This window comes from Theropithecus gelada, chromosome 12, assembly GCF_003255815.1.
Source record: "Theropithecus gelada isolate Dixy chromosome 12, Tgel_1.0, whole genome shotgun sequence".
NCBI classification, from domain to species: Eukaryota; Metazoa; Chordata; class Mammalia; order Primates; family Cercopithecidae; genus Theropithecus; species Theropithecus gelada.
In genome coordinates, this window is record NC_037680.1 from 11124140 (window position 1) to 11142820 (window position 18681).

Consider the following 18681-nt stretch of genomic DNA (forward strand, 5'->3'; position numbering starts at 1 on the left):
AAGTCAATACAGGTCTGGCACAACAAAGGTAAAGTTCAAAGTCAAAAATTTCCTGCCACCTCTGATAATAATTATAATCTGTGAAATAATATCTCTGCCAGGCAAGTCTTGGGCTTCAGTGAGGAAGGTCTCAGGCCATGTCATGTGCTTTCCACATACCATAAAAGGAACTGGATATATATTTCATGACTGATAAACTTAGGGATAACTGGAAAAGGGCCTCTTTCCCCATGCTTAATTACATCTAAGAGTATGTTTAAAGAATTATTTAAGGAAAAAGTAATTATGATGTTCAGTTAGATCACTGTAACTGGAAATAACTTGGGGAAACATACGACATTGCTCTAGATGCAGACTAAGGGATCGATGACTGAACAAAGACCATCTTTGGAAAGAATAGACCTGGGCCCAGAAAACACAACAGCTCAGGACTCTTTAAGAAGGTGGGATAGAGGTAGAGAGAACCAAAAACCTGGACATCGTTAAAATTTTGCTGATCACTGTACTTACCTCTCTCTGCTCTCCACTGGGGCAATGACTCACCAAGCACTCCATTTTTATAGCAGTCTACCCAGCTAATTAAAAGGGTGCAAAGGATCTCGAGTGACCTAATATTGGCAATGTGTAACTTTGGGCCAACTATTTAATTTCTCTGTGCCTCAGTTTCCTCTTCTGTAAAATAGGTGAAATTACAGTAACTATTTCATAGCATTTTATGAAAATTCAGTGAGTTCATACATGTAGAATGATAAGTATAGTGACTGGTACATTGCAGGTGCTCAATAAGTGTTGGATAGTATTAATTAGGTCAGATAAGTGGTCTATGCTATACCTTATGTAGTCTAGGCCTTATAGCATTGGGAAGAGTAGTGCCAAAATCCCAGAGTTTTAAGAGCAAGAGGAAACCTTTGAAATTATCATTCTGTTCTAAGGGTTTCCCTTGGTTTAGCACGCGTTTCGATCATTCTACATATGTAATCCCAGCACTTTGGGAGGCTGAGGTGGGCAGATCACGAGGTCAGGAGATCAAGACCATCATGGCCAACATGGTAAAATTCTGTCTCTACTTAAATATAAAAAATTAGCCAAGCGTGGTGGCGCACACCTGTAGCCCCAGCTACTTGGGAGGCTGAGGCAGGGGAATTGCTTGAACCCAGGAGGCGGAGGTTGCAGTGAGCCGAGATCGTGCCACTGCACTCCAGCCTGGCAACAGAGCAAGACTTCGTCTCAAAAAAAGCAAACAAACAAAAAAAGGCATCACTTACAGACTCAGAAATTTCCCATAAAACTTGAAATCGTATCATCTTTTGAAACATGTGGCCATCTTACTGCACTGGTGTGTTTCTGGGTTGAATGAATCTGCTGCCACTGAGCTGTGGCTGCTTCTCTCAGGCCAGACAGAGGCTGTCCAGCCTGCCATAGTCCCCACCAGTCCCTCCTGTTTTTCTAGCATTAAAGCAGGTGTGGGTTGCCATGGCATGGTTTTCAAAGCAAGGCTTTTGCCTATTAATAAAAAACAAATGAAAAAAGTGCTCTGTATTTATTTCTTTATCAAAAGTGAAAAAATGGAATGTAATCCCCTAGAGGGTACTTGATTTTTCTCATATCTGGCCTACTTTATACTAATCGATGACTGAAGACATTCAGATTTATAATCTCTAATTTAGTCTAAATTCCTTTCTTTTAAAATATGAAAAACAAAGAACCCAGAGACTTTAAGTGACCATCTGAGGCCATAAGTCCTCGTAGTGGCAGAAGCTGTATCCATAATTGGGTCCTTTTCCCCCCAGTTACTGTTTCCACTTGTCCATTCACCTTCTTTCTAAATGAGTTAGCTAATGTGATTCAATTCATATTCCATACAGAAAAGCAGGAACAAGAGGAAGCATGGCGGCTACAATGAAGAAGCGCAGAAGGTAGCTATGGACATAGGAGCCCTGTAAAGGGGGTAGTCCTGCGTTAGTTCTGTGACTATTTGCATCTTACTCAGGCTGTCCGTGTTTAAATATTTTGGCAGATGAATGTGATGGAATGATGCCCCTCTCCAACGGGTTGCTCTATTTTCTTTATGCTTAATTGCCCCCTTTCATATCTAATTGTAATTTTTTTCTAACGTAAGTTTCCCAATTTACTTAAGTAAATGAAATAGCGCATGAGTGACACTAATACAAAACATGACACATATGAAATTCTAAAACACCTAGAGAGAATGAGCTGGAAAGACAAAGCAGCAGGGACCCGGGAGGTGCTTTCCCTTCCTTGAGCTCCTTAAAGTTAATCTTTTCAGGTCTTCCATTCTCCCCAATAAAATGAGTCTATCCTAGGGACATATGTCACCTTCCTGCACATACGACAATACTTCTATGACTCATATGCTTGTCACTTACACAGGGGAAATGAGAATCGAACATTTTCTAGCTGGTTAATGTATCTCAGTTTATTTTTATTTATTTTTGGATTTCTAAATGAGTTTGAGACAGTGACTTTGTGACCTGAGATTTTAGACTGTGCCTGCTTTCCACCACACCATCAAAATATTCCACAGATAACTGCTTAGTTTAATTTCAAGTATTGCATATAGAAAATATGTGATTAATTTCTAGTTCTACCACTTGGCATTTGTGAGTTCATCCTAAAAAGATACCCACATCTCAGTCCCTGAAGATTCGAGACCTCTATGAGCTTTGTCATAAAATGAGCCTGAAAATACCTCTTTTAGTGGCTGTTGGAAGAAAGAAATAAGATCCACGTTGTGTAAGTGCTTTGCAAACTATAAAGCACCAAGCATTGAGATCCATGTTCTATAAGTGCTTTGCAAACGGTAAAGCACCAAGCATTGAGATCCATGTTTTATAAGTGCTTTGCAAACTGTAAAGCACAAAGCATTGAGATTCATGTTCTATAAGTGCTTTGCAAACTGTAAAGCACCGAGTATATGTGCCCTGACAATGAGACATGGTCCCAGAACACTGGGAACACAAGATGCTCTGAGAAAGGCAGCCCATGGAACTCATGAGGAAGCTCATGACTCTCATGTCCATTTCAAGAGACAAGAGAGACTAAAAGAGAAGTGGACTATTAAAAATAAGCCTGAGTTAGGAAGCAGAGTCTCTAGAGAGAACAGTGGGTTTCATGACACATTCCTTTGTGCCCTCAGAACGTATGTAAGCTTCTGTTTTGGCTTCTATTACTTTGTTCAATATATATATGGTTATCTACCTTCCTTCCCTACTCCCCAGCATCCTATAAACTGAGCATTTCAGGAAAAGACCTGTGTCAGGCATCTTTGCATCTCTGGTACTTAGACCAGTATCTTCTGGGTACTTTCAGCCTGTCAAGTTACCATGTACTACTTAGTGTGACAGAATAAAACCTATCCTCAAAACATGTCCACATCCCAGTCCCTGAAATCTGAGAGCATATGCTACCTTATGTGGCAAAAGGGACTTTTGCAGATTTGATCAACTTAAAGATCTCAAGATGAGGAAATTCTTATGAATTATCCAGTTGGGCTCCATATCATCACAGGGTCCTTATAAGAGGGACCCTAGAGAGGAAAATGAGATATGATGATGAAATCAGAGGCTGGAGAGATTGACTGGAAAGAGAGAGGCAAGGGCCACAAGCTAAGGAATGCTAGATTCTGCAAAAGGCAAAGAAGCAATTCTCCCTGGAGGCCTCTAGAAAGAATATAGACTGACCAATACTGTTATTTTGGACTTTTGACATTCCGAATTATACGAGAATAAATTGTGTTGTTTTAGACCACCAAGTTTGTTACAGTAGCAATGGGAAACTAACACATGTAGGTAAGAAAGTAAATGAATAACTGACATTTTGAATGAATGAGTGAGCAAATGAATAGAGGAATAAATGGAAAGGGCTACAGATAGAAAGCGGAAAGGCTCAGGTTCAGGTCTCAGCATAGATAATAAGCAGCCCTATCATTTAACTTGGGCCCTATCGTGTCATCTCTCTGGAAGTCCTCAGCATAAGAGCTAATGCTGTGCAATCAGATGGAGCAGGGTTCAAAACCCTTCTAGGATACTTCTTGGTTGTACGTCCTCAGGCAAGCACTCACCTCTCTGGGCCTATGTCCACATCTGTAAGATAGGGATAGTGAGAGCACCTCCTGCACAAAATTGTTGCAGAGACTGAATGAGCTACAGTCTAGTCACATTTGATGGGGCTCTGAACTAGGTAAATTTGAAATTGTGGTCACATGAAAATGTGATTAATGTCAATTCATGCACAAAACTTGAAATCATGCAAATTCCCCAATTAAAAAAAAGGTCAGGAATGGCAAAGCTGGTAAACTGTAAACCTTTGATTACCACATAGTGGGACCGTCTCAGTTGCTGAACAGAAAACACCCATTGTCCTTTGAGAGAATCCATGTTGAATTATGCAAGCTATAAATTACACAAGCAACAGATTATGAAAGGTCTTTGGGAACACACCCCCTGAACAAAATATGACTACCTTTAATGCATGCAAAGCAATTAGCAGGGGCCTGGAACACAGAAAGCTATTACTCTGCTATTATTATATTAGCTCAATGATAAAAGACTCAGAACAAACACTTCCACCACAGTGGAAAATGAAAGTAACTCCAGCTTTCCCAGGGGCCTAAGCTTTACATGGGCCTCTGGCTCCTTTCAGAGAAATCTTACAAGTTGGAAAATCTGACACAGGTGTGCTAATGACGACCCATATTATGAAGCAATAAATTTCCCAGCTCTTGCCTGAAACGCAGAATTTGGCCGCAGGGAGGTGTTAACTATGTGCTTCACTAGTATCACCATGCATACATCTTGCATAAACCATTTTGCTGCTATTAACCTTATTTAGAATAATAGAATTTGTGAGATGAAGGGGCTCTCCCTGGGACTTGGTGCCACCCAGCATCACCTTCCCTCTCTCTTTTCTCGTTTATTGAATGCCCAGGGTACAAGGCTGTCCCTAGTGCATACAAGAAGTTCAGGAAATGTTTGTTAAATGTACAGTGACCTTTACGGGTCATGTAACCCACCTCCCTCTCCCATTTTATAGATAAGGAGCCTGAGGCCAATTAAAGGAATGACTGAAACATCCCTATCGTGTAGCATTAATTCAAGTTAATGACTGTCTTCTCCCTAGAGGAAAGAGTTAATTTCCCAAAACGAATAGACTAGGCAATGGAGAGGTAACAGTTATAAAACACATTTCTTAAAGCATCTGTTTTTCTAAGCGACTTCCAGTTTCACAAAATGAATGCTGATGATATTAAGTGTCTACACCACAGATTTGGCTAATAACTATTTAAGAGCTCAGAAGAGAATAAGCAAAAGAAAATATGAATCTGGATGAAGGAGATCCACCATGAAGAAATCAGATATAGCCCAAGAGTGACGCCTGATTATTTAGTTCTAATGAAGCCAGGTGTTATGTGTGATGGGGAACAAATAATTTACTTCACAGATTCATATGACCCTGTTAGGCTGCATCGAACCATTCAATGCAGAATTGAGTCCCATTTTTTACTTACACCTCAACTTTGTACCAAAGCAGATATAATATCTAGGAAGAATTCAGAGCTAGGAGGACTGAAATTTTTTTTCCTGACTTTAGGTGGCCACACATCAGGAAATGCTGAACACGCATTCCCTTTGTCAAGACTGCCCACTCAAGAAGAATCTAAGCCCTTTCCCTACAAATGGATCTTAGTGATTTTTCCATTGTTTTTATGAAGCTAACTGATTATGAACTTTATGAAGCTGTCTGATTCCTCGGTCATCCCAAAGTCCATATTCTCATCCTACCAGGATTCGGAACAATCTCCCACATCGTAACATACTACTCTGGAAAAAAAAAAAAAGAACCATTTGGGTACATGGCTATAGTTTGAGCTATAATATTAATTGGCTTCCTAGGATTTATTGTGTGAGCCCATCACACATTTACAGTAGGTATGGACGTAGACACACAAGCCTACTTCACCTCTGCCAGTATAGTTATTGCTATTCCCACTGGTGTTAAAGTTTTAGGTTTTTGAGGTAGCTTAAGTCAACTCTTTGCATTATATTCATTGCACATGGGAAAGAATTCTTACTGCCTTCTTGAAGTAGCCCTGTGTAGATTTCAAGAATCAACAATTTAGGATACAGCCTCTTAAGGTTAACCATGTCCAGATTTCTTAACTTACTTTGATGCTTTTACTTGTATTAACATATTCCTCCCAATCCCTTTTCACAACCAGTTGGATTACAGAGCCCTGAACTCACAAATTCAGGTAAGCTAATGCCACATTATGCTAATCAGCTGGGTTCCTATGCTTGCTTTCTCAAACCCACTGGCTTTTTAGCCAGCAAAAACCTAGGGCTGCCCAGTGATGACCTCACATTTCCACCAATGTCCTTGCCTTTTAAAGCTTTTCATACACAATTGTGCAGTGGATGCTGGGTCTCTACGTGTGATTTGAAGTGATTTTCAGCAGAAGTCCTACATTCATCTATATACAGTGTCTGTGCTGTTTCTAGTGTATTTCCCTTTTCCACCATACCAGAGCCTTCTCATCCATGTAGGCAACCTGGACCATACTCAGATTAGAAGTCCTGCTTCCTGGCCTGGCAGCTTTGCTGGTGTTAAAGGACAGTGGGATAAGGGCTCTCAGAAGAAGACAAAGACCTGTTATCTCACTGACCGCTACTCTCTTTGAACCTCTTTAGACTCCTTGTTGCCTGAGGTGCAAGGCCAGACCCAGGAGAACTGCACATACCGCAGACCCCATCCAGCTCTTCCCTGTACTCTCAGCCTCACTGTAACTTTTTATTTCCAGGTCATTACTTAATTATCTGGAGCTGCTTATTCTCCACAAGCCTGCTGTGAAGATTCACACCACTGCACCTTTACCTAGGTGTCCCTCCTCCCTGAAACGCCCTTCACGGAGTTCTCTATTCCATAGGCCTACCTTAAATGTCACACTTCCGGCGAGTATTTACTCCTCACCTCCTCAGCCAGGATGAGGCATTCTCACTCCTGTGTTCCCAGAGAATGGTGTACACAGCTCTCTTTTACTCCTGGCCACAGAGGCTGCAATGCTTATACAAGCCTCTCTCATTCACCATAAACTTATTTTTTGCATCTTCCTAGAATCAAATCTACACTCTGTTTCACAGTAGGAGTTTATGAAATGAATGAATGGAATAAACGTGTATGATTCCTCAAACCAGAGGTGACTAGGTGGCTGTTAGCACTGGGGTCTGGAACACGCCTTTTATTTATCTCTGGGTTAGAGAGGACAAATCTAGAGAAATACAAGAAAAGCAAGCAGACCAGTACCCAGCCAAGAATAATAAACATGGTGTACCTGATAGACCATTATATTAACAGTTTCTTCTTTTTTCTGCTCTGGAGATCCTTGACTCTGCAGTAGATTTCGCACTGTTTCTTCCATCCTGAGAAACAAAAATACAAAGAATTTCTTAAAGAAGGTTTCTAATTAACACGGATCCATTTAAGTTGTAGAAATCATTCTTCTATGCGTATTCCCCAAGCTTCAACCTGGAAATCTCTTTTCTCTTCTCTCGCCTTCATCTTCTGTTAATTATCTGTCATGAAGTCCTTTGCAACCATTCTTTTGGATGACTCTACATTCTCTTTCTCTACCATTCAGGTCCCCTTCTTTGTTCTTGGACATCTAAACTCATGCACCTATCTCCCAATATCCCTCTTTATTTCCAATGACTTCTTTTTAATTTGATACAGTATCACCACATCAATCTTCTCGGAAAAACCACTTTTATTTTTAAACACCAATTTTCAAAGTTAACAAATATTACAGGAATGCCTTCTTTCCACTAATCTACTGTCAAGTCTTTCTGTGATGGTCTTGCCATGACAGCACATAAAGATTTCCTTCATTCTTCTCAACGACAGTCATGCATTGCTTCATAACAGGAATACATTCTGAGAAATGGTGAAATGCATCATTGGGTGATTTTGTCATTGTGCAAACCACATAGAGTGGACTTACATAAACCCAGATGGGATAGCCTACTACACAACTAGGCTATATGGTATTGCCTGTTGCTCCTAGACTACAAACCTGTATAAAACGTTAATGTCCTGAGCACTGTAGAAAAATTATAAAACAATAATATTTGTGTATCTAAAGATACCTAAATACAGAAAAGGTACAGGAAAAATACCATATAAAAGACTTAAAATGGCGCACCTGTATAGGCCACTTGCCACGAACAGAGCTCACAGCACTGGAAGTTTCTCTGGGTGAGTCAGTGAGGAGTGACTGAATGTGAAGGCCCAGGACATTACTGCACACTATGGACACTGTACACTTTAAACACTGCAAATTCACACTGCACTAAATATTTTTCTTTCTTCAATATTAACCTCAGCTTACTAAAATTTTTACTTTATAAACTTTTAAATTTTTAAAAAACTCGTTGATGCTTGTAATGACATTTATCTTAAAACATAAACATGTATAAGTTATATAAAATATTTCCTGTATGTCCTTAGTATATAAGGTTTTTAAAAATTGTTTTAAAAGACATTTTTTGGCTGGGCACGGTGGCTCACGCCTGTAATCCCAGCACTTTGGGAGGCCGAGGTGGGTAGGTCACCTGAGGTCAGGAGTTTGAGACTAGCCTGACCAATATAGTGAAACCCTATCGCTACTAAAAATACAAAAATTAGCTGGGTGCCATGGCAAACTCCTGAAATCTCAGCTACTTGGAAGACTGAGACAGGAGAATCACTTGAACCTGGGAGGAGGAGTTTGCAGTGAGCTGAGATCGCAACACTGCACTCCAGCCTGGGCGAAAGAGACTCCATCTAAAAACAAACAAACAAACAAACAAAATATTTTTGGTCAGGTAGGGTGGGTCATGCCAATAATCCCAACACTTTGGGAGGCCAACGTGGATGGATCACCTGAGGTCAGGAGTTCAAGAGCAGCCTGGCCAACATGGTGAAACTCCATCTTTACTAAAAATGCAAAAATTAGCTGGGGTGTGGTGGCAGGTGTCTGTAATCCAGCCACTCTGGAAGCTGTAGCACAAGAATCACTTGAACCCAGAAGGCAGAGCTTGCAGTGAGCTGAGATCATGCCACTGCACTCCAGTCTGGGCGACAAGAGCAAAACTCTGTCTCAAAAGAACACAAACCCCCCCCCCCAAAAAAAATTTTTACATTATTTTATTAAAAAGTAACACACAAACAAACACATTAGTCTATGCAAGGTCAGGATCATCAAGATGTCAGCAGCCAACAGGAATTTTTCAGCTCCATTATAGTTTTAAGAGAACACTGTTTTGCATCCAGTCCACGGTTGACCAAATATCATTATGTGGCACATGAATGTGCTTCCTAGTATGTCATGTTGAGAATGTCAGTCATTTAAGCATTCCCCTACTTATGAAATTTAAATTACTTCAAAATTTTTATTTCAAACAACATCTTTACATATACCTCTTTATACACATTTATAAGTGTTTCTACAAATTATAATATATATTACATGTTATAATCCTGTTCTGTTTTAAATGTGTACCTCCAGTGATTCCCCATTACCCTGAAGTAAAAAGTAAAGGAAACACACCCATTCCCATTTCCAGACATTTGCTACTGCTGGTGATACTTCTTAGAATGCCACCTCACTTTCATCTTCCTATATTTCATCCCTCTTTCCAAATTTACCTTAAGTTTCACTTCCTAAGATATCTCTTCATTGATCTCCTGCTTCTTTGAATTCTTATAGCCCTATACTTCAAACCATTTACTCTATCACTTAAAAATCCATCACTTTAATGCTCAAATATTTTGTAGATGCAAGTCTTATCTTCTGGAACAAATGACAACATTTGGCATAGGACTATGCCGTGTATTTCTAATGTATCTCTCTCAATTGTAGGTAAAATAGATACAATGTCAGTAGACATTCTTATATAAATCCTTTGCTAATTCATTTTTTTAAAGTATGAATTCGTTAGTCTATACCAGACACTTACCCTGTATGTTCAGACTGTGTCTGGATGACCTGGTCATTGGGGCCCATTATGAAGATTCGTAGACCCAACTTTGGGAGCAAGAAGCCTGGACTCAATGCCCTGAACACAGTGCTCTCAGTCCAGAACCTGAACTGGTTGTCTTTTCCAGTCCCATCTTGAAGCATGTATTTTAGTGACTCAGTATGACACTGGTTGAAGAGAATTCTGAGGAATAGCAGGCTGATCCAGCTTCTCCCTCTTACTGAGAGCTTCTCGTATGACAAATTAAGGGCTCTAGGAGACCAGTGAATCTGCTTATGTGGGAAAGCCATTGCAGTAAGCAGGACAGGACAGTTCAGAATGCCACCTTTCTAATATGGCACATCACTACTCAACAGCAGAGTGAGGAAACTGCAGACCACGGGGACAGGCCAGATCTAGATTATTAATTGGAGAAATTCTGCCTTCACAGAGGATGACACAAGGACTCATTTGGGTTTTCAGGAAGATAGTGGACACTGGTTATGAGTACTCTAAAAATGATTTGTGACCACACATTTATACAAGCCACCTACCTCGGCATGTAACCACTTGAGAGAGCAGAAGCTGTTCCCTATATTTTCACAAATCTTATGTTATTAATAATAACTCAATTTAATAGTACTTTTAACTTGTCAAAGAACTGTCTCATCTGTTCATCATTATAATCTACTTTTAAAAAATCATTCTATCTATTGGGTAGATGAGAAACCTAAGGCACAGAAAGGTTGGATGGTTTGCTTAAGGGATCGTGGTTAGTTGGATAGGAAGTTTGTATGACACTATTTTTACTGACTCTAAATACAGCAGTCTCTTTCTACTTGACCTTACTGACATTCAGAGAAATGGTTTTAAATGAGTAAGAGTCTTAACTCCTGACTAGGAGTTATCTTGGCAAACAACTTTGGATGCTGAACCCAAGAAGGCAACCATTTCTGACCTGGAGAGAGCATGAGAAAAACTAAGCTTATGTGAAAAAAAAAAAAAAAATCGGTGCAAAGAAGTCACAAATTCTGAAATAATAAGTGGTCAGAACTGATTGCTAATGTTTTATTTCATTTTATGTAAACAAGCTCTTGAGTGGTATCACATTTTCCATCACGTTTGCAGAACTATCATAAACAAGGAAGTAATGACAGTGGTCCTAAGACTTGCCCAAGATCACTCAGCTTGTTCCTGGCAGATAAGGGCCTGGTCTCCTGGTATTGTAAATATTAGTCTACTTTCTTCCCACCTTAGCACAGAAGCTGGATGTCTTCTTTTAATCCTTATTGCATTCATTTATAAACATCTGACTTAAAAGTGGCCAAATAGAACTCGGTTAAAATGAAATCATATTATTTTTTACTAAGTTAAAACACAATCCTGTCTCAATGCATATCTTGCTGAATTATCTCTTCTATATAATTACAGGCTCTAGACACAAGTTGCTGAATCAAAAAGAAAAACATCTACTCACCTTTCCCCCATTTTTCTTGGCTTTATACTTAAAAAACAGGAAAAAGTGGGGGTGGACAGGAAATTGTTAAAACAATCTTGAGCAGTTCAGAACCCTTAGTAATATGGTAAACACGTTTCTGGCACTACTTTATGATTAATTAAAACCAACTACATTTCCTTCCTACGTCTTGGAACAGAGTCACAGGGCCCCATCCTAACCCTTGCTAAAAATCAAGTTGTCCTATCTTTTTATAACCTCTATGAATCTGGTCACAGAGAAAATGTTTTAAACTTGATAAGAATACGCCATTATTTACTCCCTGATGACATCTTTTTTTAAAAAAAATTGTCATTTAACAAACTTCTCTATTTTCCTGAAAATCAAAGACTGAAGCATCATCCATTGTTGTTTGCTGCCCAATGACATTTTGCTTCTTTTTATTATTTCGACAGCTAATGAAAGAAAGTTTGCATTACTAGTCAGCGCACAGTACAGTTCCACCATCTGTCTCCCAAATATGATTAAGAAATAAGCCAATTCCTCCCTCCGGTTCAGGCTTGGGCAGAGTTTTGTGTGTTTTTGTTTGTTTATTAAATAGCTGGTTGCAATTTATCCTTAAACACTCACCTTAACTCATGTCTTCTAGCTCTCCATCTCCTTCTCCCACCTGAAACTAAGACCTTTTTTCCCCTAAATATTGGTCAAGTAGCCGCCATAACTAAAAATATAGAAACCAAAATTATACTTAATGAGTTGTAATAAATTCTAATGTACATCAAGTGAACAATTTTTAAAACGTTAACGCCTAGGACAGCCAGAGGAAATAAACTAAATACATATGCAAACAGTATGTCTCAGGTAACATTAGGTATAAATGCAGGCATTTCATATTATTAAAATAGATTCCATTTTTTAAGGTACACATTATGTAATCAATAAATTCTTATTATAGTGTTTCCTCTGGGAGAAGCAAAAACCTCGCTTAAGAAGGGCACTAAGTGAAAATTAGGGAAACAGCATATTAAAACTAATGCATTAGAAGAGTAACAATTCAAAAGCACCCAAGAGCAGGATCAGGAAGCCATTCTAACTAAATTCTCTCCCGGTTCCCAGAGGACCACCTTTGTCATTGACCTCCTTTTAAAGTGCAGACCACTGGGATACTTGTCATTGGATCTGTTTCCAGTGTCTCAAGAGCTAGTCCGTCTAGACACCAAAGGAAGATGCTTCTGAAAGAAAATGTTAAAACATAGTGGTTTCCTGAAGACTTTCATGGTAAGACAACACTTGATAATATCAAAGGCCTTCTTTGTAATCAGAGAATATGGATTGGATTTTGAAGACCTTGACTTATGCAATAATGAAAGCGGTGTTGGAAAATATGGCTCCAACCTACATTAGAAGCTGTTTATTCCAACATGTAAATGACTGTGGGCTTCTTCACATGCCTTGCCTCCAACCCCAACCCAAAATCTAGCCCTCTGTTTTGATTAATGACACTCTAGGGACTGATCCAAGTATTACACCAAATTGTTCTTATTGACCCATATATTCAGATATTCAGTTGAGACTAACTTCATTTTTGACAGAAATGGAAAAGAACAGAAAACAAGAAGCCACTCAAGAAATCATTCTCTCCAACTCACACTGATAACTGATAGGGCTCATTCAACTGAAGGCTGAACCAAATTAAATTTTGTCTTTAGAAAATATTTTAACATGTTTACTTGCTGATTAATGAAATGCCAACTTAATAATGAAATTAACCATGAAATTATTCAACAGTCCTTAATATTCTTCTAATCAGGTGAGAGGCTGCAAGAAGTGCCCATCACATTCCCTTTGATTCCCCCATATCATGAAGTTTGTCAAGAGCTGCTGCTGAAACTTGCAAATTGCTTTTCCTTGTGTTTCACTGTATTTGACTCCCGATCTTCTCACTTTGAGAAACTGTGTCAATTTAAGAAAAGGTCTCACCATGACTGAACTTCATTTAATGACAGCAAGAAAGAGGCTGCAGTTAAATTAGAAAGAGGCAGGGGGAATGGGGTCACTGAAGCACCCCTCCTTCACCTGAGGCCTCCCTCCTAGGAAACCCTGACACAACACAGCCCCATGTAGAGAACAATGCTCATCTTCTAGAGCCAATGACAACAAAGCGGACCAGCCCACTCCCATATTGGCTGGAAAAGAAGGAATACTTGCAATAAAATACTAGCTCCCTCTTATTGGATGCCTATGTAGCAGGGTTAAATATCTATGCATACTTTACCTTAGATGTTCAAGACAAACAGAATTCACTTATTTGTATATAACCAAACTAGTCTGTTCCTTGAACCTTCACAATGTGACTAGTATTAATTCTTGTCCAAAGCCCTAGTTTAAATCCTAACCTTAGTCTATTATGATGAATTTCTAAAATTTTTAAATAAGTTTTTAATTTTAAAAATCCAAAACAGGTGTCCGTCAACATACAACTATCCTATGCATTTCCTATGGTGAAATATGTACCAGCAATCAAAAGGAATAACTGATGCATGCAGCAATATGAAGAATCTCACAAACTATGCTAAGTGAAAGAAGCCACACACAAAAGACAAACTACTATATGATTCCATTTATACGAAATTCTATTCTAGGCAAATTTAATCTACAGTGGAAAATTTAAGAATAGCAATTGCCTTGGGTGGTGGCAGGGATTGACTGGGAAGGATATAAAGGAACTTCCTGGGATGAGAGTAATGTTCCGTAACTCCATAGGGATTTGGACTGCACAGGTATATGCACTTGTTGGAATTCAGCCAGTGTTATATTTAAGATTTATGCATTTCATTGTATGTAAATTTTATCAATAAAAGGGAACTGTCAACACATATGGAATTCCAGTTATTGATCTATGTGTGCATCTTGGGAATATGCCTTTGACTTACATTTTTTTTTTTTTTTTGGAGACAGGGTCTCACTCTGTCACCTAGGCTGGAAGGTTGCAGTGGTGCAATCTTGACTCACTGCAACCTTCACTTCCCAGGCTCAAGTGATTTCCTCAGCCTCCAGATAGCTGGGACTACAGGCATGAACCATCAATGCCTGGCTAAATTTTGTATTTTTTGGAGAGACGGGGTTTTGCCATGTTTCCCAGACTGGCCTTGAACTCCTGAGCCTCATGTCTCAACCTCCTAAAGTGTTGGGATTACAGTTGACTTACTTTGAAATGCATCAAAAATATGTCATTTCATTTTTTAAAAATGTGTACATTGAGGTTCCATGAGAATAAGGAACTCATTCAAGATGATACTCCCAGTAATAGTAGAGTTGGTATTGGAACTGTTTGACTCCAAACTTCGAATCTTTTTCTACTGTGCCACATCAGCATTCACTCAAGTATTTAAACCACGCTGGCGTTGACTTGGCTGGGTATCAACATTTTCTGCTATACTGTTATCACATGGTAACATCTGGATTGATGGGTTCTTGTTACTTGCAAATGCTGTACAGGTAAGCCCTTCGTATCTGTGAGTTCTGCATCTGTGGATTCGACCAATGGTAGATTGAAAATATTCAGGAAAAAAAACTGCACAAAGTTCCAAAAAGCAAATCTTGAATTTGCCATGCACTGAGTATTACACTGAATCCACATGAATGAAGTGTAGGCATCATATTAGGTATTAAAAGTAATCTTGAGATGATCCAAAGTATACAGGATGATGTGTGTAGGTTATAAGAAAATATGGTATTATGCCATTTTATATAAGAAAGCTGAGCATCCCCAGATTCCGGTGTCTGAGGAGGGGTCCTGGAATGGATCCCCCATGGAAACTGAGGGATGACTGTACTTGCATTAGTCAATCTTTTCTCCCAATTAGATCGAAATTCTTCCAGATCTAGGCTTTATGCACAGTGATACAGAAGTCTTCTTAGCCATGGGGGATATGTTCCAAGATCCCCCCAGTGAATATCTAAAACCTTGGATACTATATATACTTTGCTTTTTCCTATACATGCATGTCTATGATAAAGTTTAATGTGTAAATTAGACACAGTAAGAGATCAACAATAACAACTAATAATCAAATAGAATAATTATGACAACACACTGTAATAAAAGTTATGCAAATGTGGTCTCTCCTTCTTGTTCAAAATATCTTATTGTACGATCCTCACCAATTTTTAACTGGTTGAACTTCAGGTAACTAAAACTGTAGAAAGTGAAACCTTGGAAAAGTGGAAACAACTGTGCATTATAACAACTGTTATTTACCTGTTGAAGCATTTAAGACCAGCTATACATGGAAATATATATCCTGGCCATTGGGTACTCTCAATTTCACCCAAATGCCACAGAAAATACAGAGCCAAGCCTTGACCTGTTCTTTCCCTAAGGAACCCTCCCTTTGTGTTTTCTTAACACTCTGAGCTCTCCTCTTGAGGTCACTGACTCCGCCTTGTCGCTTATGCTATCCACAGGAACTATGCAAAGCTTAGTTACCAGGTAGATATTTGATAAATTCTTTGTGGAGTGAATGAATGAACCTAGTAGATTTTTTACACTTGTTTGTTGCCTGCGTCTTTATATTTTCACTTCCCATAGACCTATATATGCAGGTGACTAGTCAAAGAGAAGTAGTGACAGTGAGAAATGCCAGCAAGACTGAAGGGGCTAAGTCTTCAGCTATGACACATGCAGCTAAGATGCAAGTCCCTTGGTCAGAAGTAAAACAAACCAAATATCTAACTGTTCTTTTTGTTACATTGAATGTCTATATGTTTCAACTCAGCTAATTAGCTATGGTGTTTAGAACAGTACCTTAATGAGGAAAGGTTCTAGATTCAATCCCTGCCTTACCAGTGTCAGGCTCCTGGCAGACTAATCTCTGCCAAGACAGCCCACTGCTCTCCTACCTGGGAGAGACAGAATAGGACAATTACCTTAATGAAGAACATACTTTGCATTGCCTCTCATATAATTTTCTTTTAAGTTTCTGTTTCTCATTCTAGTTCCACTGCCTTCCTCAACAAACTATCCTACCTTCCCATTTTAATTGCAATGCAAAGCTTCCCTCAGGTCTGGGAGTCTAAAGGAAAGCTGACTAATTTTCAATTCCAAGAGCAAACTGTTCATGTGGAAACTGCTGGTGTAGAACTGGGTTCTGCCCAGCTGCACCACTTGTTTCCTTAGAAATGAGAATTTCCTCCCTTAGAAGCTAGCACACCTGAGCACGTAAGCAGGAACAATCCCCAGGTTGGTTGTGACTTGGATGCTCTTAACCCAATCTCTGCTTATCCTCACTGCAATAGTTAGGAACAGTAAATCTACAGTGAACAGAACTGAAAACTGCATTGAAATGGAAACTTACTCTGGATAAATGTTGGAGGCCTGGAGTTTCTTACTTCTTTCCTAGATGATATATATTTTTAATTCAGCACAAATTTTGCAAGAATAACACCACTTCACAGAAACCACAGCGCTCTAATTCACTCATGAGGATGCAAGAGCATTCATAAACAGATCGAAAGATGCTAGTCCAATTTGAATTACTGCATCATATTCACTCCAGTGAAGAGAAAGTGACATAAATTTTCTCCTAGGCAGGCTTGCACTGATCCTGCATGGGGAGCTCACTGCATGGAGAGAGGCCCACTGGGAGAGGGAAGGGAAGCAGAGACAGGCATTCAGGGAAGTCCCATTTTGCACATGGAGAAGAAGGGACTCACCTGAATGTTAGCAAACAAATCTCAAGTGTTTTTGCTCAACAGCGGCAGAATACAAAATTGCATTTATGGATTCACGTGTTTGTAGAGTTCACATTCATCCACAAAAAGAGGGGGAGGGAGAAAGAATATCTCACATGTGCAAGTAAATGCCATAAAGGAGAAATACACCGCGCTGGCTTTTACTTGCCTGGTTAACAGTTTGAAGCCAGGATTGACGCTCTATCCAGATAATGCACAACAGGTCTACAACACGGATTATTTCCCTAAATAGAGCCACGTTTTACATTAATGTAACAATTATAATTATTAATGTGATTGATTTTATTAATAGTCAATAGTTAACATCATTTCCCACGTTCAGTCTCATGAGCTTATCTACTCAACCTCAGAACCTATCCTCACCAAATGTGGCCTTAAAAAAGTCTTCAAAATACAAAATTCCACACATACATCCAGCATTAGGTCTGCTTTTTATTTTCTTGAGTAATCTGAAGCACAAACATTCTCTGAGTCTGATACTGCTCAAAAACGACTCTGAATTGCCAAGACAACCACTTTAAAAATAAATTTATTATTTTGGGGATAGATCTTTACAGCTCAGTGTTCAAACCTCGGGAGAACTTTGAAGACAACAGATGGCTGAATTTATTACTGGCCCCCCATATTTATCTTTATTGGCCACTGTGTTTAGAAATAATAATACTTTAATTTATAGTGAGGATGCACCTTAAATTCTAATTAGAGGCAGTTCTCTTCTAGAAAACTAATGTAATAACAACCTGGAGCCTCTTTCCCCCCATTTGATAAAGATTAGTATTTTACATTTTACCTTGGTGAAAGAAAAATAAAATGTGACCTGGACAATCAAGATTGCTTCTCTTGGCTGGGCACAGTGGCTTACACTAGCAACCCCAGCACTTTGGGAGGCTGAGGCAGGAGGTTCACTTGAGTTCAGGAGTTCAGGACCAGCCTGAGCAATATGGTGAAATTCTGTCTCTACAAAAAATTAAGAAAAAAAAATATCTGGGTGTGGTGGCACACGCCTGTAGTCCCAGCTACCTGGGAGGCTGAGGTGGAAGGATTGCTAGGACTCAGGACATCAAGGTTGCAGTGAGCCGAGATTGCACTACTGCACTGCAGCCTGGGTGACAGAGTGAGACTCTGTCTCAAATAAAAAGGAAAAAAAACAAACAAAAACAAACAAACAAACAAAAAAGATTTCTTCTCTTAATATGCACCATGCTTTTAAAAGTTTGAATCTAATGTTAGGTACTCCAAATGCAGTTCACCTTGCATTTCACATAAGCTATATATCTCTCCACAGGTGTAACTGGCTCTTCATCAGATGGTTACAATCCCTAGAACACTGACAAAACAGGCCACATGCTGTCTGTCATGCTTCAAGATCTGTTTGGGAGTTTGACCCAGAGAAAATTAAGAATTGAATAACTTGACTGAATTTGATTGTCACTGGCAAACTCACTTTGAATCTGAGTCCCA

The 18681-nt window shown here is 39.2% G+C and overlaps 1 protein-coding gene across 3 annotated transcripts in view; it reads right to left on the reverse strand.

The window, feature by feature from the left end:
* The window catches only part of NCKAP5 (NCK associated protein 5), an 835293-nt gene that overhangs the window by 321645 nt on the left and 494967 nt on the right, over positions 1-18681 (reverse strand). For all 3 annotated transcript variants that reach the window (XM_025404545.1, XM_025404546.1, XM_025404544.1), the window contains exon 5: positions 7349-7436. In XM_025404545.1, coding sequence (XP_025260330.1) covers positions 7349-7436 — 88 coding nt within the window. The remainder of the gene's footprint in view (positions 1-7348; positions 7437-18681) is intronic.